The 26,523-nt window shown below is 46.5% G+C and overlaps 1 protein-coding gene across 1 annotated transcript in view; it reads left to right on the forward strand.

The window, feature by feature from the left end:
* The first annotated feature begins 8,651 nt into the window (after positions 1-8,651).
* The window catches only part of LOC140737354 (cytochrome P450 2C19-like), a 62,814-nt gene continuing 44,942 nt past the window's right edge, over positions 8,652-26,523 (forward strand). The window contains exons 1-2 of the mRNA XM_073063805.1: positions 8,652-8,988; positions 21,741-21,903. Coding sequence (XP_072919906.1) covers positions 8,806-8,988; positions 21,741-21,903 — 346 coding nt within the window. The 5' untranslated portion in view covers positions 8,652-8,805. The remainder of the gene's footprint in view (positions 8,989-21,740; positions 21,904-26,523) is intronic.

Here is a 26,523-nt window from a genome sequence, read left to right on the forward strand (position 1 = left end):
GCAGAGGTGAGGGAGCCCTGTCTTAGCACCTACTGGCGACCTGACAGGAAGCCCAGGAACCAACTGCACAAGGCAGGATGAAGGCCAATGTCTCTGAGCTTCTTGTCAAGCCTGGAGGGAATTGTGGTGTTCAATGCTAAACTGTAATCCAAGAACAGCATTCTCACATAAGCATCCTGCTTCTCCAGATGTGTAAGGACAGTGTGTAGAGCTGTGGCTATTGTGTCATCTGTCGATTGGTTGTGTCGGTAGGCGAATTGTAGGGAGGTCCAGTGTGCATGGTAGCATGCTGCAGATATAGTCCTTGATCAGTCTCTCAAAGCATTTGCTTATTGAGGTGAGTGCGTCAGGATGCCAGTTGTTCAGATATGTTACCGTGATCTTTTTAGGTACAGGGACAACCGTGGATATTTTGAAGCAAGAGGGCACTCTACACTGGGAGAAAGAGAGATTAAGAATGTCTGCAAACACACCTACCAGTTGTGCCATGCACATCCTGAGTACCTGCCCTGGGATGCCTTCTGGTCCCGCAGCCTTGCGACTGTCCACTCGTTGGAAACACCTGCGTATTTCAGCCTCAGAGATGACCAAGGTGCAGGTCGCTTTGGCAGCTCTCCTCAGGGGCTCAGTGTTGGCGACATCGAACCGAGCGTTAAAAGGAATTACCTCATCCAGGAGAGAAGCAGTGATGTTGATGGCACTACTGCGCTTAGCTTTGAAGTCTGCGATGGTGTGCCATAAGCTGCACGTGTTGTTGGTAGAAAGATGTGTCTGGATCTTGTCCCTGTATTGTTGTTTTGCTGCCTTGATCTCTAAAACTGCTGATATTCTGGGATTTTCACACACAGGCCAGAGCAGGGGTTCGATGGGGTCCACTGCCCCTTGCTTAATGATATTGCTTTAAAGTTTGAAGAGAATGGTGTGAAGAACAAAAAAACATCCAGTGAGTGACAATTCTGTGGGCAAAATTGCCTTGTTAATGAGAGAGGTCAGAGGAGAATGGAGAGACTGGTTCAAGTTGACAGGAAGGCGACAGTAATTCACACTACTACAGTGGTTTGCAGAAGATCATCTCTGAATACAGAACTCATCCAACATTGAAATGGAAGGGCTACGGAGGCAGAAGACCACAAACATCAAACTCAGTGGCCACTTTATTTATTGAGATACAGCGCGGAACAGGCCCTTCTGGCCTTTTGAGACACGCTAACCAGTAATCCCCCGATTTAATCCTAGCCTAATCACGGGTCAATTTACAATGACCAATTAATCTACCAGCCAGTAAGTCTCTGGACTGTGGGGTGGAAAACGAAACACCCGGAGGGAACCCCCACATTCACGGGGAGAACTTACAAACTCCTTACAGGCAGCGACAGGAACTGAACCCGAGTCGCTGTACTGTAAAGCATTATGCTAATCACTACACTACCGTGCCTCCCTGAGATACCTAATAAAGTGGCCACTGAGTGTATTCTTTTTAGCCTCTTACCTTTGAAGAATAAGTTCCTGTCCAGTACAGTTGGGTTACTTGGATTTTATGTTCCTGAAACTTCTTGCTACAGGGCATTAAATATATGAAGATAAAGATTAGATATTTGAATTAGTGAGTCGGTGTACAGGTAAAGTAGCCACTGGGTGTACATTAAAGACACCAAAATCTACATAGGGATTTCAAGTTCATGGTTCAGTAACCAGATGGGGAGTGGGTAGAGGGAGTGAGGGGAGGGGGGGGAGAGCCTGGCTGAGATACTGAAGTGTGGGTTTGTGAACTGTAGTTTGATGGATCAATGGACTCTTTGCTACTCGCATTGTGTGGGGGGGGGGGGGTGGCCGATGCTTCTGGTGGTGTGAGTTGAGGGGAGGAAGAGGGTCGACGCTTTTGCAAAAGGAGTTTGCGGGGTTTGAGGACTTCGATGTTTTTATCATTCTATGTGGTTTCCTTGTTTGGTGGATGTCTGTGAAGAGTAAAAGTTTCACGTTGTATACCGTATACATTTTCCGATATTAAATGAACCTTTGAACAGTTCAGATGGTGGACCATATTTGATAACTTGTCTATGATGTCTAAGCCCATCATTAAAATGACAAAATCCATGTATGCCAGCACAAGTGGTGCATGTGACCTCAATTTCAACATTTAAGAGAAGTTTGGGTAGGTACATGGATAGCAGGGGTACGGAGGTCTATAGGCCTGGTGCAGATTGACGGCAGTACACAGTTTAAATGGTTTGGCATGGACTAGGTGGACCGAAGGGCCTGTTTTTATGTTGTACTTTTCTATGACTCTAAGAAGAAAACACAGCATCTGAGAATATCATTTATAAGTTGTCTATTAATAAATAAATTATAATTTCCATCTGCAGGACTGGGTTGATTATTATTTCATCAGATTTCCCAATTTTCTGGGGGTTTTTTACATACTTTCCTCCCATACCAGGGCGTCACAATAGTGTAGCAGTTACAGCGATGCTTTTACAGCTCAAGGTAATGGTGTTCAGAGGTAAATCCTCTGTAAGGAGTTTGAGAATCCTCCCTATGGAATGTGTGGTTTTCATCTGGGTGTTCATGTTTTAAAAATTATTTATTGAGATAAAGCATGGAATATGCCCTTCTGACCCTTCGAACCATGCTGCAGAGCAATCCCCAGATTTTATCCCAGCCGAATCATTGGACAATTTACAATGACCAATTAACCTATCAAATTGAATAAACAGTCGGCATTTCTGGCCGAGACCCTTCATCATGACTGGAAAAGAAGGGGGAAGATGCCAGAATAAGAAGGTGACAAAAGGTTATTCCCCACTCTGGCCTCCTTGTGTGTGTTGCACTGCATTTCTAGGATCTGGAGAATCTCTTGAGTTTAATGTCCAAAATACATTTAGGACTGCCCCAAAATTTCATTTTAACATCCTATGATTTTCTAAATGGCCTCTTTAATTGGACCAGGTGAACCTTTCAACCCAAACTTTCTCCTGCGATGTGCAACGTCAAACATCATCTGTTCCATCACCTTTGGAAAACGATTTGATTACGAAGATAAACAATTTCTCTGTCTGACGGATACAGCCCTTGGATACAGGTATGTCTCTTTACAGTGGATTGTAAGAGTTACTGAAGTTAAGAGCGAACATATTTTCATCTGAGACTCAGGTGGTCAATGTGTCAGTGAAACTGAGAGATTCAGGATCAACATTAATTATTTATCAGCATGATGGTTAGAGTACATTTAATATTAACAAATGTAAATTTAAACAACATACATAAAATGCTGGAGGAACTCAGTAGATCGGACAGCATCTATGGAATTGAATAAAGAGTTGATGCTTTGGGCCAAGACCCTTCTTCGGGGCTGGAAAGGAAGGGGAACGCCGCCTGAATGAGAAGGTGGGGAGAAGGGAAGGAGGATAGCTGGAAGGTAATGGATGAAGCCCAATTAACCTACCAAATGCTACATCTTTGGACTGGAGTACCTGGAGAAAACCCACGCGGTCACAGGGAGAAAGTACAAACTCCTTACAGGCAATGGTGGGAATTGAACCTGGGTAACCTCTACTGTAAAGTGTCGTGCTAACCACTACGCTACCGCACCACCCAGTTTCTTCCCACCGTTCAAAGACATACCATTTAGTAGGTTAATTGGTCATTGTAAATTGTTCCATGATTAGGCGGGGGTTAACATAGAAACATAGAAAACCTACAGCACAATACAGGTCCTTTGGCCCGCAAAGCTGTGCTGAACATGTCCTTACCTTAGAAATTACCTAGGTTTACCCATAGTCCTCTATTTTTCTAAGCTCCATGTACCTATCCAGGAGTCTCTTAAAAGATCCTATCATATGTGCCTCAACCACCATCGTCAGCAGCCTATTCCACGCACTCATCACTCTCTGCCTAAAAAAACTTATCCTTGACATCACCTCTGCACCTACGTCCAGGCACCTTAAAACTGTGCCCTCTCATGCCTGCCATTTTAGCCCTGGGAAAAAGCCTCTGACTATCCACATGATCAATGCCTTTCATCACCTTATACACCTCTATCAGGTCACCACTCATCCTCCATCGGTCCAGGGAAAAAAGGCCAGTTCACTCAACCTTTTCTCATAAGGCATGCTCCCCAATCCAGGCAACATCCTTGTAAATCTCCTCTGCACCCTTTCTATAGTTTCTACATCCTTCCTGTAGTGAGGCGACCAGAAATGAGCACAGTACTCCAAGTGGGGTCTGACCAGGGTTCTATATAGTCGGAACATTACCTCTCGGCTCCTAAACTCAACCCCATGATTGATGAAGGACAATGCACTGTATGCCAGAGCATCAACCTGCACATTAGCTTTGAGTGTCCTATGGACTCAGACCCCAAGATCCCTCTGATCCTCCACACTGCCAAGAGTTTTGCCATTAATGCTATATTCTGCCATCATATTTGACCTATAAAAATGAGCCACCTCACACACATCTGGGTTGAACTCCATATGCCATTTCTCAGCCTAGTTTTGCTTCTTATCAATGTCCCGCAGTAACCTCTGACAGCCCTCCACACTATCCAGAACACCTCCAACCTTTGTGTCATCAGCAAATTTACTAACCCATTCCTCCACTTCCTCAACCAGGTCACTTATAAAAACCGTGAAGAGTAAGGGTCCCAGAGACACACCACTGGTGACCGACCTCCATTCAGAACATGACCTGTCTAAAACCACTCCTTGCCTTCTGTGGGCAAGCCAGTTCTGGATCCACAAAGCAATGTCCCCTTGGATCCCATGCCTCCTTACTTTCTCAATAAGCCTTGAATGGGGTACCTTGTCAAATGCCTTGCTGAAATCCAAATACACTACATCTACTGCTCTACCTTCATCAATGTGATTAGTCACATCCTCAAAAAATTCAATCAAGCTTGTAAGGCATGATCTGCCTTTCACAAAGCCATGCTGACTATTCCTAATCATATTATGCCTCTCCAAATGTTCATAAATTCTGCCTCTCAGGATCTTCTCCATCAACTTACCAACTACTGAAGTAAGACTCACTGGTCTATAATTTCCTGGACTATCTCTACTCCCTTTCTTGAATAAAGGAACAACATCCGCAACCCTCCAATCCTCCGGAACCTCTCCTGTCCACATTGATGATGCAAAGATCATTGCCAGAAGCTCAGCAATCTCCTCCCTCGACTCCCACAGTAGTCTGGAGTACATCTCGTCCGATCCCGGTGACTTATCCAACTTGATGCTTTCCAAATGATCCAACACATCCTCTCTTAATATCTACATGCTCAAGCCTTTCAGTCTGCTGTAAGTCACCCCTACAATTGCCAAGATCCTTTTCCGTAGTGAATATTGAAGCAAAATACTCATTAAGTACCTCTGCTATCTCCTCCGGTTCCATACACACTTTTCCACTGTCACACTTGATTGGTCCTATTCTCTCACGTCTTATCCTCTTGCTCTTCACATACTTGTAGAATGCCTCAGGGTTTTCCTTAATCCTGTCTGCTGAGGCCTTCTCATGGCCCCTTCTGACTCTCTTAATTTCTTTCTTAAGCTTGTTTCTGCTCGCCTTATAATTTTCTAGATCTCTATCATTACCTGGTTTTTTGAACCTTTTGTAAGCTCTTTTTTTCTTCTTGACTAGATTTACAACAGACTTTGTACACCATGGTTCCTGTACCCTACCATACTTTCTCTGTCTCATTGGAATGTACTTATGCAGAACTCCACGCAAATATCGCCTAAACATTTGCCACATTTCTTCCATACATTACCCTGAGAACGTCTGTTCCTAATTTATGCTTCCAACTTTTTGCCTGATAGCCTCATATTTCCCCTTACTTCAATTAAACGCCTTCCTAACTTGTCTGTTCCTATCCCTCTCCAATGCTATGGTAAAGGAGATAGAATTATGATCACTATCTCCAAAATGCTCTCCCACTGAAAGATCTAACACCTGACCAGATTCATTTCCCAATACCAAATCAAGTACAGTCTCTCCTCTTGTAGGCTTATCTACATATTGTGTCAAGAAACCTTCTTGAACACATCTAACAAACTCCACCCCATCTAAACCCCTTGCTCTAGGGAGATGCCAATTGATATTTGGGAAATTTAAATCTCCCATCACAACAACCCTGTTATTATTACACCTTTCCAGAATCTGTCTCCCTATCTGCTCCTCGATGTCCCTGTTACTATTGGGTGGTCTATAAAAAACACCCAGAAGAGTTATTGACCCCTTCCTGTTCCTAACTTCCACCCACAGAGACTCTGTAGACAATCCCTCCAAATCTTCCTCCTTTTCTGTAGCTGTGACACTATCTCTGATCAACAATGCCACGCCCCCACCTCTTTTGCCTCCCTCCCTGTCCTTTCTGAAACAGCTAAGCCTGGCACTTGAAGTAACCATTCCTGCCCCTGAGCCATCCAAGTCTCTGTAATGGCCACAACATCATAGTTAAGTTGGACATTGCCGGGCTCTGCAGCTCAAAGGGCTAGAAGGGCCTATTCCACACTGCATTTCAAGAAGTAAGGTGCATCATAACGGCAGGGCCCAGGTCTGAGAGTGACGAACGGCCTGAGGTTTGGATGATATAGGTACTGGGCCAGGTTGAAAAGGTCAGGGTGTTGGGGCCGGAGATTGAAAAGGTCAGGGTGTTGGAGCTGGAAGTGAGGGTCAGGCTGGATCAGCTCACTGTTCCACGAGGTTTACCCATCTCTGTGCTGAATTGAGGCTGAAGTGGGCTCCTGTATTGGCTGCTGTGATGACTGGCTTTGTGGCTGTGGACTCACTTTCACAAACTTCAATTCTGAATTTTACTTGCTTCCTTTTATTGTTTGCACCATTTGTTTTTTTCTGCACGTTGGGTGTTTGACAGCCTTTTTTGAAATGGGTTCCTTCAGGTTTAGTTGTTCTGTGGCTGCCTGTAAGGAGACGAATCTCAAGGTTGTATATAGTAGACATACTTTGATAATAAATGTACTTTGAACTTTAGCATAACAAATATCCGGAACTCCACCAGCTTTCTCACACTCATATTTTGAGGCTACTCCTCATTAGTATATACAGTCTTCCCACAGTATGTCATCATACACAACCCTGAGATTCATTTTCTTGTGGGCATGCTCAATAAATCCATAATAGAATAATAATAACCATAACTGAATCACATCAAATTGGGCATTCAACCAGAGTACAGAAGACAACAAACTGTTCAAATACAAACAGAAAGAAATAATAATAATAATGATAAATAAACAATAAGTATTGAGAACATGAGATGGAGAGTCCTTGAAAATGAGTCCATAGGTCATGGGTACATTTCAATGATGGGGCAAGTTGACTGGCCCACAGCCACGTGTTCTTCTTGGGACCTATCACCTCCCTCTTCTTCACTTCCCTTTCTTCCATGGTCTTCTATCAGATTCCCCCTTCTCCAGCCCTTTATCCCCTTCACCAATCTACTTCCCAGCTCTTTACTTCACCCTCCCCCCACCTCCTCACTCTGATTTCTCATCTTTCTTTCCAGTCCTGATGAAGGGTCTTGGCCCAAAATGTCAACTATTTATACATATGTGCAGCCTGGCCTGCTGAGTTCCTCCATCATTTTGTGTGTGTTGCTTTGAGTGAAGTTACCTCCTTTGTTTCAAGAGCTTGATGCTTTACGGGCAGTAACTGTTCCTGAATCTGATGGTGTGTGTCCTGAGGCTCCAGTACCTTCAACGTGACGGCAGCAGCGAGAAGAGAGCATGTCCTGGGGAGGGTGGTGTTGTCCCTGATGATGGATGCTGCTTGCCTGTGGTAATGTTTAATGTAGGTGTCTTCAATGCTGGAGAGGGCTTTACCTGTGATGGACTGGGCTGTGTTCTTTATCTTTATCTGTGGTTTTTGTTGCAGTACATCAGAGCCGGGGTAACAATTATTAACCCAACTATTGAGTACATCTACATGAAATGCTGTTGTAGGAAAGCAGCATCCATCATCAGAGATCCCCACCACCCAGGACATGATCTCTTCTCACTGCTGCCATCAAGTAGAAGGTACAAGAGCCTCAGGACTTGCACCACCAGGTTCAAGAACAGTTACTGCCACTCAATCATCAGGTTCTTGAATAAAAAGGGATAACTACACTCATTTGCCCCATCATCGGGATGTTCTCACAATCAACAATCTCACATTAAGGACTCTTTATCTCATAATCCCATTTTCTCATTAATTATTGCTTTTTATTTATATTTGCATTTGCACAGTTTGTTTTCTTCTGCACTCTGGTTGATCTTTCATTGATCCCGTTATAGTTACTATCCTGTAGATTTACTGACTATCCCCACAGGAAAACGAGTCTTAGGTTGTATATGGTGACATATATGAGCTTTGATAATAAATTTTACTTAGAACTGTCAACTGTAAAAAGGAGCTTAAATCAGACGAATTGCACAGAATCAATATATTCTACTGATGGCCGGAGGAATTCTCAGCAGCTTGGGTCTGGTTTACCAAACTTTTACCTTACAAAGCAGGTGATTCGAAACTCTAATCCTTTTGAAGGTCATTTCAATTCTGGATAGTTTTATTTGTTGAGTACATAACTCACGCCCACTGACATAAAGCCGGGTAAGAACTCCAAAGGGCGGTCCGTAATGAGACTGACCCAAATGTATAAAAGTCGTCAGCGAGTGTGAACTTCAATCGGTACTTTAATTGCCCTTAATTTAAGGGTAGTTTACTGTTTCAACCTGGTGGAAGTGGTACAACTGTGAATTTTGAGATACAGCCTCTCTTGCTTCTTTTCCAGAATCTGCGTACTCTGTCACCATGAGTTTTGGGGAACCGCTGACAACTTTGTTGGTTGTTTTATTGAGCGTCCTGCTTCTGGTGAGATTCTTTCGGAACAACCAGCGGCAGAAAGGCAGGCTTCCTCCGGGTCCTCCTGCCCTCCCGATCATCGGCAACCTGTTCCAACTGGATTTCAAAGCACCCCACAAATCCCTCATCAAGGTAGGAACTACGTCTGTATTATTTAAATTAGACACAGAGATAAATTTGTAAAAAAAACTTCCCCCACTTGAGGCAACTTGCTTTGACGAAATCGCCGAAGCAGCCATGCTAAAGTTGCGTAAGGGCTGATTTTTTTTCTGTAAATCACGGTATCAAATTACTAGAACCTCGCTATTATCCCTCTTTTGCAACCATTTATTAATATTTTGTAAGAGTAATTTTGCACTGCACTGCTTCCGCAAACCAACAAATTTCGTGGCATTATGTCCACGATGATACACCTGATCCTGATTCTGACATCGCAACGTTCAAAACTGCTGGGGACAGTTTACAGGCGGGATTCCTGTTCTCTTCTCATTACTGACATTAGGTCCGAAAAGACAGCCGGAATGTATTAGGAAGTTTCTTCCCCCTCCGCCATCAGATTTCCGAACGGTTCCTCACTATCAGCTGTCTTTCTGCACTATTGATTTATTTATTTAGATATTTTAGTGTAATATCGCGGCGAGCATTCGTTCCATGACAGACGAGAAAAGCTCCTTTAACTCAACAGCCGTTTCTATTGCGACAAGCAGAGAAAAAAACACCGAGTGGGCGCTATGACCCGGGCAGAAAACCTCCTCAGTCATATACAAACGGGGGAGGTAATTATTACACACCCCGGTTACAGTCAACTCAGCAGGTCGGGCAGCATCCGTGGAAACGAGCAGTCAACGTTTCCAGCCTAGACTCTTCATCAGGGCTGAAGAGGGAGGGGGCAGGGGTCCTATAAAGAGGGTGGGAAGGAGAAGGCTGGTAGGTGCCAGGTGAAAAACCAATCAGAGGAAAGATCAAGGGGTGGGAGAGGGGATAGGCAGGAAAGGTGAAGAAGGAATGTAACATCAGTCCCTGCATGATGTGCAGAGATGGGAGAAGTGCCTCTACATTTAAGACGAGTTAAGTTTGGCCTGCAGTATTGGGCTTCAATCACAGCTGTCCATCAAAATGTCTTTTACAGGAGATGTCGGAGTGCCAAAGTAAAATTAAAAGATATCCATTTTTAGATTTGGTTAATATCTGGGCTGTGAAATTGAAACTGATTGAGGAAGATATAGCTGACCAAATTTGCTTGCCACCCTGATGCACCATCAATAACTCACTCTGAGATGTAAGAAATGAGATATCGGCTTTTATTGACTGGAAGAATGAACAACACTACATCCTGGAGAATGAGCCCGGGCTCAGGCCTCAATCGCCTTTATACAGGGGTCTGTGGGAGGAGCCACAGGAGCAGTCCAGACAGGTATATGTAGTTCACCACACACCTGTTCCTTTTTGGCTTTTGCCAGAACCAGAAGTAGACCTATTCCTCCTTTTTCAGCTTCAAGGAAGCAGAGCAATTTCAACAGCGATCGAAAATGAATATTTAAATAATAACTGGGGATCTTACCTGAAGATTTTTACAGATGACTCTGTGGACCCAGGGAGCAGTAAGGCAGGATTTGGGATGTACGTGTCTCAACTTGGAGTTGAGATTGGTGACCGGGTTTCAGATGGTGTTTCTGTCTTTGCAACAGAATTATTAGCAATCCTCTGGGCCTTATGGTGGATAGAAGACTCTCGACCATGCAGGGTCATCATCTGTTCAGATTCTGCTGCTGCCTTAGAGGCTACAAAAGGGAATAAATCAAAAGCTCGCCCTGACATAATTATTGAGATTCTCTCAGATTTGTTTAGAGCAGGGAAGATGGGTTGTGAAGTCAGATTTACATGGATACCTGGGCATGCTGAGATGGAGGGAAATGAAATTGTGGATGGCATTGCAAAGTCTTCCTTACAGAGTGGGCAAGTAGGGATTAGAATACCCTTAGGAAGAGCAGAATTGAGAAGTAAGATTAAAAAAAAGTATAGAAAAGCAATGGGAGGAGGATTGTAAAAATGAATTAAAGGGAAGTCATTTCTTTTCTAGTCACCCACTAGTTAAAAAGGTCTCAGACTGGTACTCTTTAAATCGTAAAGATATTGTGAAATTAACAAGACTTGGGTTGGGGCATTGTGGGCTAAACTATTACTTAAAGATAATAGGAAGACATCCTACTGGATTATGTGACTGTGGTAGTCCAGAGACAGTTCAGCATGTTTTGCTGAGTTGTAATTGATGCACCATCAATAACTCACTCTGAGACGTAAAGACGAGGTATCGGCTTTTATTGACTGGAAGAAGGAACAAGCAGTGAGTGACCACCATACTACATCCTGGAGACAGAGAGGCCGGGCTCAGACCTCCATCACCTTTATACAGGGGTCTGTGGGAGGAGCCACAGGAGCAGTCAGCAGGGGGCGTGTCCAGACAGGTATATGTAGTTCACCACATTCACCCCCCCCCCTTTGTTTTAAAAAGAGTCCCCATGTGGCGAAGTTTCTTACAAGTATATTTACAGGTTAAGTCTATCAGGTGGTCGAATCTGTAGCTGCGATCTATGTAGCACCAGCTGTGATTGCACAGGTGCCGGTGGTGGTGATTACACAGGTGCCGGTGGTGGTGATTACACAGGTGCCGGTGGTGGTGATTGCACAGGTGCCGGAGGTGGTGATTGCACAGGTGCCAGAGGTGGTGATCGCACAGGTGCCGGTGGTGATTGCACAGGTGCCGGAGGTGGTGATTGCACAGGTGCCGGTGGTGGTGATTGCACAGGTGCCGGAGGTGGTGATTGCACAGGTGCCGGTGGTGGTGATTGCACAGGTGCCGGAGGTGGTGATTGCACAGGTGCCGGTGGTGGTGATTGCACAGGTGCCGGTGGTGGTGATTGCACAGGTGCCGGAGGTGGTGATTGCACAGGTGCCGGTGGTGGTGATTGCACAGGTGCCGGTGGTGGTGATTGCACAGGTGCCGGTGGTGATTGCACAGGTGCCGGTGGTGGTGATCGCACAGGTGCCGGAGGTGGTGATCGCACAGGTGCCGGTGGTGGTGATCGCACAGGTGCCGGAGGTGGTGATCGCACAGGTGCCGGTGGTGGTGATCGCACAGGTGCCGGAGGTGATGATCGCACAGGTGCCGGTGGTGGTGATCGCACAGGTGCCGGTGGTGGTGATCGCACAGGTGCCGGTGGTGGTGATCGCACAGATGCCGGTGGTGGTGATCGCACAGGTGCCGGTGGTGGTGATCGCACAGGTGCCGGTGGTGGTGATTGCACAGATGCCGGTGGTGGTGATTGCACAGGTGCCGGTGGTGATTGTACAGGTGCCGGTGGTGCTTACACCGGAGATGGAGGTTGTGCTGGTTCCGGCCTAACTGGAGGTGTCAGCCCACTAGGTGTTAGTGATCCCTCACACATGTGCGAGGCGCCTGGTATATACGTGTACGAGACGCCTGGTATATGAGTGTCGTGAGGAGTCTGTGTAGGGCTTGGTGTGCGCGGTGTCACCTCGGGTACAGGGTTCATAGTTACCGTGAAGTGTTCAGGGTAGTGGTCTGCTGCTCCTGCGGGCGCCAGGTCGCGGACGGAGACCGTGTCCTCTCGCCCATCAGGTAAGACCACGTAGGCATACTGGGGGTTCGCATGTAGAAGGTGAACCCTCTCGACCAGTGGGGAGTATTTATTACTCCTCACATGTTTCCGGAGCAGCACTGGCCCTGGGGACATCAGCCAAACTGGTAGGGTGGTCCCAGTGACAGACTTCCTGGGAAAAGAGAATAGGCGCTCATGAGGGGTGGCATTGGTGGACGTACATAACAGGGAGCGGATAGAGTGGAGTGTCTCAGGGAGGACCTCCTGCCATCGAGAGACCGGCAACCCTTTTGACTTAAGGGCTAAAAGTGTGGCCTTCCACACTGTGGCATTCTCCCTCTCCACCTGTCCATTTCCCCGGGGATTATAACTCGTGGTTCGACTAGTAGCAATGCCCCTAGCTAGCAGGTACCGGCGCAGCTCGTCACTCATAAAGGAGGACCCTCTATCACTGTGGATATAGCAGGGATATCCGAACAGAGTGAAGAGCTGGCGCAGGGCTTTTATGACGGACGTGGTAGTGGTGTCGGGGCAGGGAATGGCAAAGGGGAACCGCGAGTACTCGTCGATAATATTGAGAAAATAGACATTGCGATCAGTGGAGGGAAGGGGGCCCTTAAAGTCAACACTCAGTCGCTCAAAAGGGCGGGTGGCCTTGACAAGTTGCGCCGTTTCAGGACGGTAGAAGTGTGGTTTGCACTCAGCGCAGATTTGGCAGTCCCTTGTCATCGTCCTGATGTCCTCCAGGGAGTACGGCAGGTTCCAGGCTTTCACAACATGGTAAAATCAGGTGACCCCCGGATGGCAAAGATGTGCATGAAGGGCGAATAGCTGGTCGAGCTGTGTGCTAGCACACGTTCCCCGGGATAGGGCATCAGGGGGCTCATTGAATCTGCTAGGCCGGTACAGGATATCATAGTTGTAGGTGGAGAATTCTATTCTCCACTGCAAAATTTTATCATTTCTGATTTTGCCCTGCTGTTGGTTGCTGAACACGAACGCAACCGAGCGCTGGTCGGTCAGCAAGGTGAACCTTTTGCCGGTGAGATAGTGCCTCCAATGCCTAATAGCTTCCACTATGGCCTGGGCTTCTTTCTCCACCGCTGAGTGCCGAATTTCAGAGCCTTGAAGGGTACGAGAAAAGAATGCTACTGATCTGCCTGCCTGATTGAGGGTAGCAGCCAGCGCGAAATCGGAGGCATCACTCTCTACTTGGAAGGGAATGGTCTTGTCCACCGCATGCATCGTTGCTTTGACAATGTCCCCTTTAATGCAACTGAAGGCCGCGCGGGCCTCAGCAGAGAGGGGAAAGGTGGTAGACTTGACCAGGGGGCGGGCCTTGTCTGCGTAATGGGGGACCCATTGGGCGTAATAGGAAAAGAAGCCCAGGCACCGTCTGAGGGCTTTGAGAGTGGTGGGAAGAGGGAGTTCTAACAGGGGACACATACGGTCGGGATCAGGGCCAATGACCCTGTTTTCCACGACATACCCAAGGATAGCGAGTCAGGTGGTTCCGAACACATGCTTGTCCCTATTATAAGTAAGGTTCATGGCTTCAGCCACTTGGAAAAATCGTTGGAGGTTGGCGTTGTGATCCGGCCAGTCGCGACCACAGATGGTGATGTTATCCAGATAGGGAAATGTGGCCTTCAGTTGGCACTGGTCCACCATCCTGTCCATTTCCCTCTGGAAGACCGAGACACCATTTGTAACACCAAATGGGACGCGCAGGAAGTGATAGAGCCTGCCGCCCGCCTCGAAGGCAGTGTAGGGGCGGTCCTCTGGGTGGATGGGGAGCTGATGGTAAGCGGATTTCAGATCTATTGTTGAGTACACCTTGTACTGAGCTATCTGGTTGACCATATCCACGATGCGGGGTAGGGGGTATGCGTCAAGCTGTGTGAACCTATTGATTGTTTGACTATAGTCCATGACCATCCTATTTTTCTGCCCAGTCCGAACAACAACCACCTGGGACCTCCAAGGGCTTGTGCTTGGGTCAATGATCCCCTCCCCGAGCAGCCGCTGCACCTCTGACTGAATGAAGGCCCTGTCCCCCGCACTGTACCTCCTCCTTTTAGTTGCCACAGGTTTACAGTCGGGGGTCAGGTTGGCGAACAGCGGTGGGGGAGGGATCTTGAGGGTGGAGAGGCTGCAAGTGGTGTCAGTAGCGCAGCTGTCGGCATGGTGCAGGGTGGGATGTGTGGGTCGGTGTGTGTGTGTGGTCAGTAGTGGGGTATATGACGAAGTCCCACCAAACTGAGGATTCCTGACAGTGAATGGTGGAAGGGGCCCGTCATATGCCATAGTCACACTTTCAAGATGGCTCTGGAAGTCCAGCCCCAATAGCACAGGTGCGCACAGCCGAGGCATGACCAGTAGCGCAAAGTTCCAATATTCTGTGCCCTGCACCACCAATGTCGCTACACAACCCACCTGGATGTCTGTGGAATGCGACCCAGAAGCCATGGTGACCCTCTGACTTACCGGCCGTGTCACGAGTCCACAGCGTTGCACTGTGTCCGGGTCAATAAAACTCCCAGTGCTGCCTGTGTCAAACAAGCAGCTAGTCCTGTGCCCCTCCACCAGGATGTCCATCATTGACCTTGCAAGTTGGTATGGGGCGCTTTGGTCGAGGGTTACGGTGGCCAGAGTTGAGCCGTCTTGGTGCCCGGTAAACACCGGTGGGTCGGGGGCGGGGCATGCTGACGCCAACAAAGATGGCCGCCCACATCCAGGCATGCAAGATGGCGGCCCCCATGTCTCACACGGGTTGGGGGCGGGGCATGCTGACGCCAACAAAGATGGCCACCCACATCCGGGCATGCAAGATGGCGGCCCCCATGTCTCACACGCAGCGCTACCCGACCCCGCTTGTAGTTTAGACTTACAGACCTTGGCGAAATGGCCCTTCTTCCCGCAGCTGGAGCAGGTCGCTTCTCGGGCCGGGCAGTGTTTTTGGGGGTTTTCGAGTCCGCAGAAGTAACTCAGCTCAGGCTTTTGCCTGGCCGCAGCCGTGGTCGGGTTTGGGAAGTTCGTGGAATCGCGACTGGCAGCGGCGTTGGCGAATTCGCTCGCGGGAACTGGCAGCGGCGGGGTCTGAGGTGTCCACGGAACCGGCGGGGGATCGCGCGACTGGACAGCATCAGTGTTGTGCAGAGCAACCTCCAGCGTGTCGGCCATCTCAATCGCCGAGCGTAAGGTAAGATCGCCATTTTCCAGCAGCTGCTGGCGCACGTATACTGACCTCATTCCTGTAACAAAGGCGTCTCGTACTAGCAGCTCCGCATGCTGTTCCGCCGTGAGTGTTTTGCAGTCACAAGTTCGGACGAGTGTCTGTAGGGCTCGGAGAAATTGGGCACTCGATTCTCCAGGCTGCTGTCATCGGGTAGCTAAGCGATGTCTTGCGTAGACGGTGTTCACCGGCCACAGGTACTGTCTTTTGAGGGCGTCCAGTGCCCCTTCATAGGTCGACAGGTCCCTGATAAGTGAATAAACTTTTGGGGTGACCCTCGAGAGGAGAATTCGATGCATAACTGCGGGGTCAGTTGCACGAACCTCCTCCAAGTATGAGTGGAAGCATGCAAGCCAGAGTTCAAAGGCAAGAGCTGCTTCAGGGTCTTGGGGGTCCAAATCCAATCTTTCCGGACATAAAACGGTTTCCATGTTTTAAAACTTCCAGTCAGTAAAATTGATGCACCATCAATAACTCACTCTGAGACGTAAAGACGAGGTATCGGCTTTTATTGACTGGAAGAAGGAACAAGCAGTGATTGACCATCATACTACATCCTGGAGACAGAGAGGCCGGGCTCAGACCTCCATCACTTTTATACAGGGGTCTGTGGGAGGAGCCACAGGAACAGTCAGCAGGGGGTGTGTCCAGACAGGTATATGTAGTTCACCGTAGTAATCGATATAAAATTGAGAGAAGCATATTGTTCAAGAGGCTGTCTGACTTAAATTCAGATTCAATTTATTGTCATTTAAAAACCACAAATGCAATGCAGTTTAAAAAAAAGAGACAACGTTCCCCCAGAATGATATCAACAAAGTACATGACAAAATAGACTACACCAGAAAATCCACATAACGTTTGGCAATCCCCAATCCAGAGGCCGGAGAGGCTGCTGCGTATTAATATTGCGCTACCATCTTAGCGCATTCCCCAGAAAGGAGCTCCAAACCCAACAGACAAACAAGACCAAAAACTAAAGCTACAAGACCTGCACAAAACCACATAGTTACAACAGTGTAAACAATACCATTATTTGATTTAAAAAAAACAGACCATGCGCACAGTAAAAATAGTCCAAAGATGTTAAAAGACTAAGTTCGAAAGAAACCACCACACAATATCCACAAGTCCTCAGGGTCCCGATAGACTCAATGTATTTTGTTTTTCTGTTAAATCTTTGGCCACCAAGAAAACCACCATCTGCTTGAAAAGTTTATTATTCTGTTTCTACGTGCGACTAGTGTATACTCAAGAATTTGAGTTTCTTGAAACCCTGTAACTAATTAGACATCCTGCGGAGGGCAGTAATACATCTAGATGTGTCAAAACTGCCAGAAATAGAAGAAGAAGAAGAAGAAGAAGAAGGAATGTAAGGGGAAAGCGCTATGGGTAGTAGAAGAAGGCAGAGTCATGAGAGAGGTGATAGGCAGCTGGAGGAGGCGGCTGAGTGAAACTGGGATGGGGGAAGGGAGAGGGACGGAATTACCGGAAGTTGGAGAATTCGATGTTCATACCAAGGGGCTGGAGACTACCCAGACTGTATATGAGGTGCTGATCCTCCAACCTGAGTTTGGCCTCATCATGGCAGTAGAGGAGGCCATGTATGGACATATCCGAATGGGAACGTGAAGCAGAGTTGAAGTGGGTGGCAACCAGGAGATCCTGTCTGTTGTGGCAGGCGGAGTGGAGGTGCTCGATGAAGCGGTCCCCCAATCTGCGTTGGGTCTCGCCGATGTAGAGGAGGCTGCACCGGGAGCACCAGATGCAATAGGTGACCCCAACAGACTCACAAGGGAAGTGTTGCCTCACCTGGAAGGACTGTTCTGGGTCCTGAATGAGAGGAGGTGTAGGGACAGGTGTAGCAATTACACTTGTAGAGATAAGTACCTGGTGGGAGATCTGTGGGGAGGGACGTGTGGACCAGGCAGTCGCGGAGGGAACGGTCCCTGCGAAAAGCGGAGAGGAGTAGAGAGGGAAAGATGTGCTTAGTGGTGGGGTCCTGTTGAAGGTGGCGGAAGTTGCGGAGGATAATATGCTGGATCCGAAGGCTGGTGAGGTGGTAGGTGAGGACAAGGGGAACCCTGTTGTGGTGACGGGAGGATGGGGTGAGGGCTGAAGTGCAGGAAATGGAGGAGATGTGGGTGAGGGCATCATTGATGACGGCAGAAGACTGCTCGTTTCCACGGATGTTGTCAGACCTGTTGAGTTCCTCCAGCGTGTTGTATGTGTTGCTTTGACCACAGCATCTACAGTGTACTTTGTGTTAACAATAAATGGTGCTGGCCACTAGGAAAGTCTGGGCAGGCTATCGACCAAGTCCGCCCACCCCACCCTACCATCTGTATATGATATATATCTAATATATGTTATTTATTGATTGATATAAATGAAGTGTGGAATAGGCCTCTATGGCCCTTTGAGCCATGCTGTCCAGCAATCCCCCAACTTAACGCTAGCCTAATCATGGGATAATTAACCCACCAACTGGTATGTCTTTGGACAGTGGGAGGAAACTGGAGCACCCGGAGAAAACTGACATGGTCACAGGGAGAACGCACAAACTCCTTACAGGCAGTAGCAGCAGGAATTGAACACAGATCACCTGTACTGTAGATCATTGCTCTAACCACTCTGCTACCCTATAGATTCAACATTACATATAATATTTATATATAATCTATATTATAATAATATATTTATGTCTTTCTGTAACTTACAGTAATTTTAAAGTACTAGGCTACAGTCGTCAAACAACAAATTTCATGACATGTCAGTGATAATAAACTTGTTTTTGAGGTGCAGAAGACTTCAAAGTTCAAAGTCCGGGCTTCATGTCCATGGACTCGCTTTTGTTCTGAGTGCTGTTTGCTTGCTTTTGTTGGTTGCACAATTTGATTTTCTTTTCCCTCTCTGCATGTGTTTGTTGGATTTTTGAAAGTGAGTTCTTTTTGGGGTTCTTTCTTTGTGGCTGCCTGTATAATGTCTACATACTCTGATAAAAGTACTTCGAACTTTGGAAACCCCAATGAATTTCTAGCCCATTGCTTTAACCACTTGAATGAAGGAGCAAAGTTTTCACACAGAGGGTGGTGAGTGAAGGGAACAATCTGCCAGAGGAAGTGGTTGAAACAGGTACAATTTGAGAAGCATTTGGATAGATACATGGAGGGGTGGAGCTTGTGTCAAATGCAGGAAATTGAGACCATCAGGGTGGGCACCATGGATGGATGCCCACAAAATGGGCTGAAAGGCCTCTGTCTGCACTATATTGCTCTATGATTTTTATACTTATTGTTAGCCTAGCTTGTGTTTCCCCCAGATATTGCAGCTACAACAATCCGGCCAGACATAGTCCTGTGGTCAACAACAAGCAAGCTGGCATATGTTGTGGAATTGACAGTACCATGGGAAGATGGCGTTGAAGAAGTTTATGAGAGGAAAAAGACCAAGTACTCTGAACTGGCAACTGAAGTTGCTCAGAATGGCTGGAAAACCAAAATTTTCCCTGTAGAAGTGGGATGCAGGGGATTCGTTGCTACATTTATGACCAGTCTATTGAAGAAGGTGGGGGTGAGGGGTGTCTCCCTCCAACAAGCAATCAAGTCCTTGTCAAATGCAGCAGAAGAAAGCAGCAATTGGATTTGGATTAAAAGGAAAGACAACAACTGGGCTGCAAGATGAAGACAGGACAGTACGGAACTGAGGGGGGTGTATCTGGGATGCCAGTTAGCACCGTTGAGCCTTCTGGAGACGTTGTGGGCTTATCAACGAAACGTCAAAGAAGGAGGGTGCCCACCTGATGACCCCGATGATGTAGCTACCCTCCTCATCACCACTCCAAGTCTACTGCCAACATCAAGAGTGCCGACTTTATCATTGGGATTGAAACATCAAGTCCTAGTAGCTCTAGTAATCTACTGTGCCCATCAGGAAGTAATCAAGACTTGTGTTCAGATGTTCAGGTTATAAACTCTGGAACTGCCCATCAATACCAGGTTTTATTATTACTGATGTACACTGTGAAATTTGTTGTGGCATCAGTACAGTGCAAGGAATAAAAATTGCTCACTCGTTTGTTATGTGCCATGTCGTAGGACATGGACGAACATGGTCTTCTCCATGACCGTGATTGTTGTTGGCAGATTTTTCTACAGAAGTTGTTTGCCATTGCCTTCTTCGGTGCAGTTTCTTTACAAGACTGTGATTCCACCGCCCCCCCACCCCCCAAGCCATTATCAATACTCTTCAGAGATTGTCTGCCTGGTGTCACATAACCAGGGCTTGTGATGTGCACCAGCAGCTCATATGACCACCACTTGCTCACATGGCTTCATTTGACCCTGATCCAGGGGTGGGGGGGGGGGGGGGGTCTGGCAGCCAAGCAGGAGCTACAACTTGCCCAAGGGTGACCTGCAGGCTAGTGGAAGGAAGGAGAGCCTTACACCTCCTTTGGTAGAGACGTATCTGCACACCACCACCCAAAAAGTACTATAGGTTACAAAAAAAAATAGTGGCAAGGAGGAGGAGTGGGATGGTGTTCTTGGACAGTACAGAAATCTGATGGATTCCTGAATCACTGAGTGTGGAACTTCATGCTCTTGTACCTCATCCCTGATGGTAGTAATGAGAAAGGGGCATATCCCAGATGGGGAGAGTCCTTAATGATAGACACCATTTTCTTGAGGTATTAACTTTGTCCTCCAAGGTGGGAAGGCTGGTGCCCATGATGATAGTTATGAGAAGAGGGTATGTCCAGTATTGTGAGGGTCCTTAATGATGGATGCTGCCTTCCTGAGATATCAATTTTTGAGGACGTTAATGTCTCCTCTGAGAAAGGCAGAACTTTGGTCATCAGTTCTAATAGTTCCAGTAGTCCAGTGGGTAGCTCTGCATCACTTTGAGATACAAGAGCTTGCAGATGCTTGTATCTAGAGGATCTCAGTGGGTCACAGAGTGTCTGCAGAGGGAACCGGACAGTGAACGTTTCAAATCGAGAGCCTTCATGTGGACTGTCCATTTCCTTCACAGATACTATCTGACCTATTGATTTCCTCCAGCCATTTGTTCATTCTGTCCAAGAATGTGTGAGTTTCCTCAGGGTGCTCCATTTCCCTCCCACACACATTCCAAAGGCGTACGGGTTAGTAAGTTGTGGACATGCTATGTTGGTGCCAGAAGCATGGTAACAGTTGTGATTTGCCCCCAGCACATCCTTGTACTGCGCTGGTCAGATTTCATATGAATTTATTCAACGCATGTACATCAAAACATTAAGTGAAATGCATCATTTACATTAACAATCATCACAATCTATGGATTTGTTGGAGACATCCCATGAGTGTCACCACACATTCACACACCAATTAGGGTTGGACGTTGTCACAAGCAACACATTTTGCTGTTTTGATGTTTCAATGTACAATACGGTGCAAAAACTTTAGACACATACTGTACGTATGGCTAGGGTCCCTAAGACTTCTGCACAGTACTGTAGTGATTTTATGTATTGCACTGCAGCCGCAAAAAGAGAAGAAATTTCATGACATAGGTGTGTGATGGTAACCTGGTTCTGTTATGGGTCTCAATTCTGGACTGAGAGTGGGAAAGGGGGCAGGGAGAGGGGAGTCACGGTTGGGAAAAGGGGAAGGAAGAGGGGATGGTGTGGGAAGCACCAGAGGAACATTCTATAATGATCAATAAACCAATTGTTTGGAATCAGATTACCTTGCCCGGGGTCTCAAGGCTGGATGCATCTGTACCCATGCCACCCTTCACCCCTGGCACTCCTTCTCAGCCACCCGTCGCAGGGCACTCCACCCTCGCCATTATCAACATCATTTACTCCTGCCAGATTTACAAACTCTCTCTCCACTCCACGTTGACAAATACAGTATTGTGCCTAGGCAGCTTGTTCCCCTAAAGAAATATAGTATGGGTCTTATCTCCCCTCCAGCTAAATTCATTGACAAACATCGTATGGAGTATAAAATATTTAAAAAACAATATACATTCCTGTATCCCCACAGCTGAGTGAGCAGTATGGCCCCGTGTTCACCTTCTGGTTCAGCAGCTGCCCTGCAGTGGTGGTGTGTGGTACCGAAGCGATGAGAGAGGCCCTGATTGGCCACGGGTATGACTTCAGCGGCCGATATCTCATACCCATCATCAAAAAAATCTCAGACGGCTATGGTAAGAGAATTTTTAATTTAACTCGAGTTATTTTGTTGCTGCTTCCGCTCTCTTGAAATCTGAATATTTTTGTTATTTATGCATTTGGGGCTGTTAATGCTGCTGAAAGAGATGGCATGTGTTGGTCGTTCTTAGTCATAATTTTATTTAAAAATAACAGTGTGGAACAGGGACTTCAGGCTCAAGGAGCTGCACCGCCCAGATACTGGGCTAATCACAGGATAATTGACAATAACCAAATAATAGTCTTAGAAATGTACAGCGCAACACAGGCCCTTTGGCCCATCTCATCTATACTGACACATTTAAACTGCCTATTCCCATGGATTTGCACCCGGACCATAGCCCTCAGTAACCTTACCACACGTGTACCTGTCCAAAGTTTTCTTAAATGTTGAAATTGAGTTCACACGCACCACTTGCGCTGGCAGCTCATTCCACGCTCTTCTGACTCTCTGAATAAAGAAGTTTCCTCTCGTGTTCCCTTTAAACTTTTCACCTTTCGCTCTTAACCAATGACATGTAATTGTAGTCCCACCCAATCTCAGGGGAAAAGCCCACTTGCATTTTTCTTCTATCTATATCCCTCATAATTCTATATATCTCTATTAAATCTCCTCTCAATCTTCTACATTTCAAAAAATAATTCCTAACCTATTGAATCTTTCCATATAACTCAGGTCCTTCAGTTCTGGCAACAAGCTTGTAAATTTTCTCTATACTTGTTCAATCATAATTATATCTTTACTGTAGGTAGGTAACCAGAACTGTACACAGTACTCCATGTTAGGCCTCACTAACATCTTATTCAACTTGAACATAACATCCCATTTCCTGTACTCAATACTTTGATTTATGGAAGGTCAATGTGCCAAAAGCTTATTTCACAACCCTCTTGATACTTGCCACCATTTCAGATGAATTCTCAGCTCCCTCTGTTTTACTAACCTGCTATCCCATATGTCTTCGGACTGTGGGAGAAAACCAGAGCACCCGGTGGAAACCCAAGCCATTGAGAAGATAGCGCTGAGAATCCTGTACACTGATGTTACTTCTATGATGCTGCCTGAGAAGAGTGTTCCAGGATTTAGAACATGACAATGAACGTGGGTATCGCGGTTGAGATACCTCTCTACCAAAGGAGGTGTAAGGGATGGGAGCCATGGGAACAGGTGGTGGATGGTCATATGAGTAGCTAGTGTAGATTATAAGTCCTGGTTATGCAACCACTGACACCAGACAGACAATCTCTGAAAAATATTGATCATGGCTGGGTTCACCAATCTTGTAAAGACACTGTCCAGAAGAAGGCAGTGACAATAGTTCTGCAGAAAAATCTGCCAAGAACAATTATGGTGAAGGGACCATGATTGCTTACATCATATAACATGTCACATAATGAAGATGTTGATGAAAGAATACTGATATACTGTATATCCAAGCACCTGTGCAATGAATGGAAGGACACTAGGGAGTGTGGTGGAACAGAAGGACCTCAGATTCAGATTCATCGCGTGAACATTGAAACATACCGTGAAATGCGTAATTGGTGCTAACAGCCAATACACCCAAGGATGAGCAGGGGACAGCCTGCAACGATTTCTGACACTACTATAACATGCCCACAGTGTTCCGCAGAACAACAAAACTAGACACCAGCAAAATGTGTCCTAGGAGTACAGTGTCCGGATGAAGGGTTTCAGCCCAAAATGTCCACTGTTTATTCCTTTCCTTAGATACAGCCTGACCTGCTGAGTTCCCTCGGCATTGTGTGTGTGTGTCTCTCTCCCTCTCTCTCCCTCTCTCTCCCTCTCTCTCCCTCTCTCTCCCTCTCTCTCCCTCTCTCTCCCTCTCTCTCCCTCTCTCTCCCTCTCTCTCCCTCTCTCTCCCTCTCTCTCCCTCTCTCTCCCCCTCTCTCCCCCTCTCTCCCCCTCTCTCCCCCCCTCTCCCCCCCCTCTCCCCCTTCTCCCCCCCTCTCCCTCTCTCTCCCCCTCCCGCGTCTAGGAATACAAGTGCATATTTCGTTGAAAGCTGCATTACAGATGGACAAGGTAGTCAAAAAAGTTCAAAGTTAAATCGATTCTGGAGAAGATGATGCCAACCCACAGTGACTGAGGTCTGTAAGTGAGGAAATCGAGGATCCTCTTGGTGGAGGTTCTTCTCAACATCTGACGGTATTTGTAATAGTTGAGTATCTATATGAAGTGCTGCCCCAAAGACAAAGATCAAAGTAAATTTATTATCAAAGTACATACATGTCACCATATACAACCTTCAAATTCATTTTCTTGTTGGCATGCTCAATAAAAAATCTATAGAATAATAACCATAACAGAACCAGCGAAAGACTGCACCAACTTGGGTGATCAACCAGAGTACAGAAGACAGCAATCTGTGCCAATTCAGAAATAAAGAAATTATATAACAAATAAATAATAAATAAATATTGTGAGCATGAAATGAAGAGTGCTTGATAGTGAGTCCATTGGTTGTAGAAACATTTTAGTGATAGGGCAAGTGAAGTTGAGTAAAGTTGTTCCCCTTGGTACCAGAGCCTGATGGTTGAGGGATCATAACTATTCCTGAACCTGGTGGTGTGAGTCCTGAGGCTCTCACACTGGCCTTCATCAGTCAGGTCAATGAGTATAGGAGTTGGGATATTGTAATGGGCTGGGTTGATCAGACCCATAAGACCCAAACAATTTGAATGTCCAGGAAATGGGGTAATAAGCACTCAAGCACAATGAAGTAACGTAAACCTTATATATTATCATAAAATAGAAAGCACAAATAAACTAGAGTTTATATTAAGTAATAAGTCACAAAGATTCCATGAAGATTTCAGGGCTCACAATTCTTTGTCACCACTTATTGTTGCTGTTGTTGGGGGGAATCCAAATTGCAACTTGTGAAACCACCCTGGGTCCTCAGCACCAATTGCAACTTCCTTGCTCAAACTGAAGTCCCACAAACTGAGGGTAAGGTAAGGTCTCCCAATAAATTGAGGTTCCAGTAGGGTAGAGAGAGACACATAGAGATAGACAAACTCTTCAATTGTTTATTCTCATGCCACTAAATCAGCATGGCTTTGAAAGGAGTTTCACAAGCTTTGACACACACAGAGACAGATGAACTCTTTGGTCTTTTGTTCCCGTGTGCTGGTGCCTGAGGCCAGGAAAGAATCCAGCCACTATCAGCAAACATTTGACAGTAACAATCCTACAGTGTTTAACTTGTACAGACACTTTACATGCTGTGAGCTCACAAAGAGTTAAAGAGTCACTTGGAACTGTCAGATTTTCATCCAGTATTTTACAAAATTTGAAACAACACAGATATTATATCACAGGTGCATAAGTTGTTAGTGTGGCCAGTCTTGGAGGACAGTTTACAGTTTTGGTCACCTTGTTATAGGAAAGACATGTTTCAACTGGAAAGAGAGTAGAGAATCATTATGGCATATGGCCAGGACTAGAGGGCTTTAGCTGGTTGAAGCTGTGACAATGTTAAATCTTAAGCTACTGTCCATTTTAAATGTATTGTTTATAACTGCAAGATCCTGCTAGATTTTAAGAACTTAAAGTGGTGCAGGTCTGCCCCATCAGTGAGTTGCTGGTTGGTGGAAAAACTGAAGGAGCTGGACTTGCTGCAGATTGTGATACTGCTTGCATCAGAGAGGCTTTGGAGGAGTTGGTGAGTGAAGGAGGTGTGCAGTGATCGCAAGGCCCTTTCGGACATTGTTAATGTGAAATGCTGCAAGTCCGATTCACTGATTTACTGGGAGACAGCAGGGGCAGACGGCAGAACAGCTGCACGGCCTCGGTCATAGTGAGGACTAGGCCTCAAGCCGCAGTGTCACCTGCTTTACAGCTGCTCGCAGAGAGGCGTTGAGCTGGTGGGGGAGAAGGGGGCAGTTTGGAGCGGTTACCAGGCTGGGTTGGTGCTGCACCCCTCCCCCCCCCCCCCCCCCCCCCCCAGTGTTCAATTCCTGTTTTTGTATTCATTTATTGAGATTACAGTGTGGAATGGGCCCTTCCAGACTTTGAGCTGAGCCACCAGCAATCCCTGAGTTAATCACGGGACAATTTACACTGACCAATTTACCTATCTACAGGTACGTCTTTGGACTGAAGAAGGAAACCGGAGGACCCAGAGGAAACCCACACAGTCACAGAGAGGATGTACAAACAGGCAGTGGCAGGAATTCAATCCTGGTTGCCTCTATTGTAAATCGTCGTGTTAACCATTATGCTACTGTGCTGTCCCATAATTAGACCATGAGGCATGGGAGCAGAATTGGGCCATTTGGCTCAACAAGTCTGTTCCACCATTCCATCATGGCTGATTTATTATCCCTCTCAACTACATTCTCCTGCCTTCTCTCCATGGCCTTTGACTAATCGGCCACCACTTTAAATATACCCAAGAACCTGGCATCCTCAGCCACCAGTGACAACAAATTCCACAGATTCACCACCCTCTGACTAAAGAAAATCCTCCTCATTTGAGTTCCAAATGGATGTCCCTCTATTCTGAGGCTTCATCTCTGGTCCTAGACTCTCCATCCATAGGAAACATCCTCTCCACATCCACACTGACTTGGCCTTTCAATATTCGACA

The sequence above is a fragment of the Hemitrygon akajei genome, chromosome 12 (genome assembly GCF_048418815.1).
Source record: "Hemitrygon akajei chromosome 12, sHemAka1.3, whole genome shotgun sequence".
In the NCBI taxonomy this organism is placed as follows: Eukaryota; Metazoa; Chordata; class Chondrichthyes; order Myliobatiformes; family Dasyatidae; genus Hemitrygon; species Hemitrygon akajei.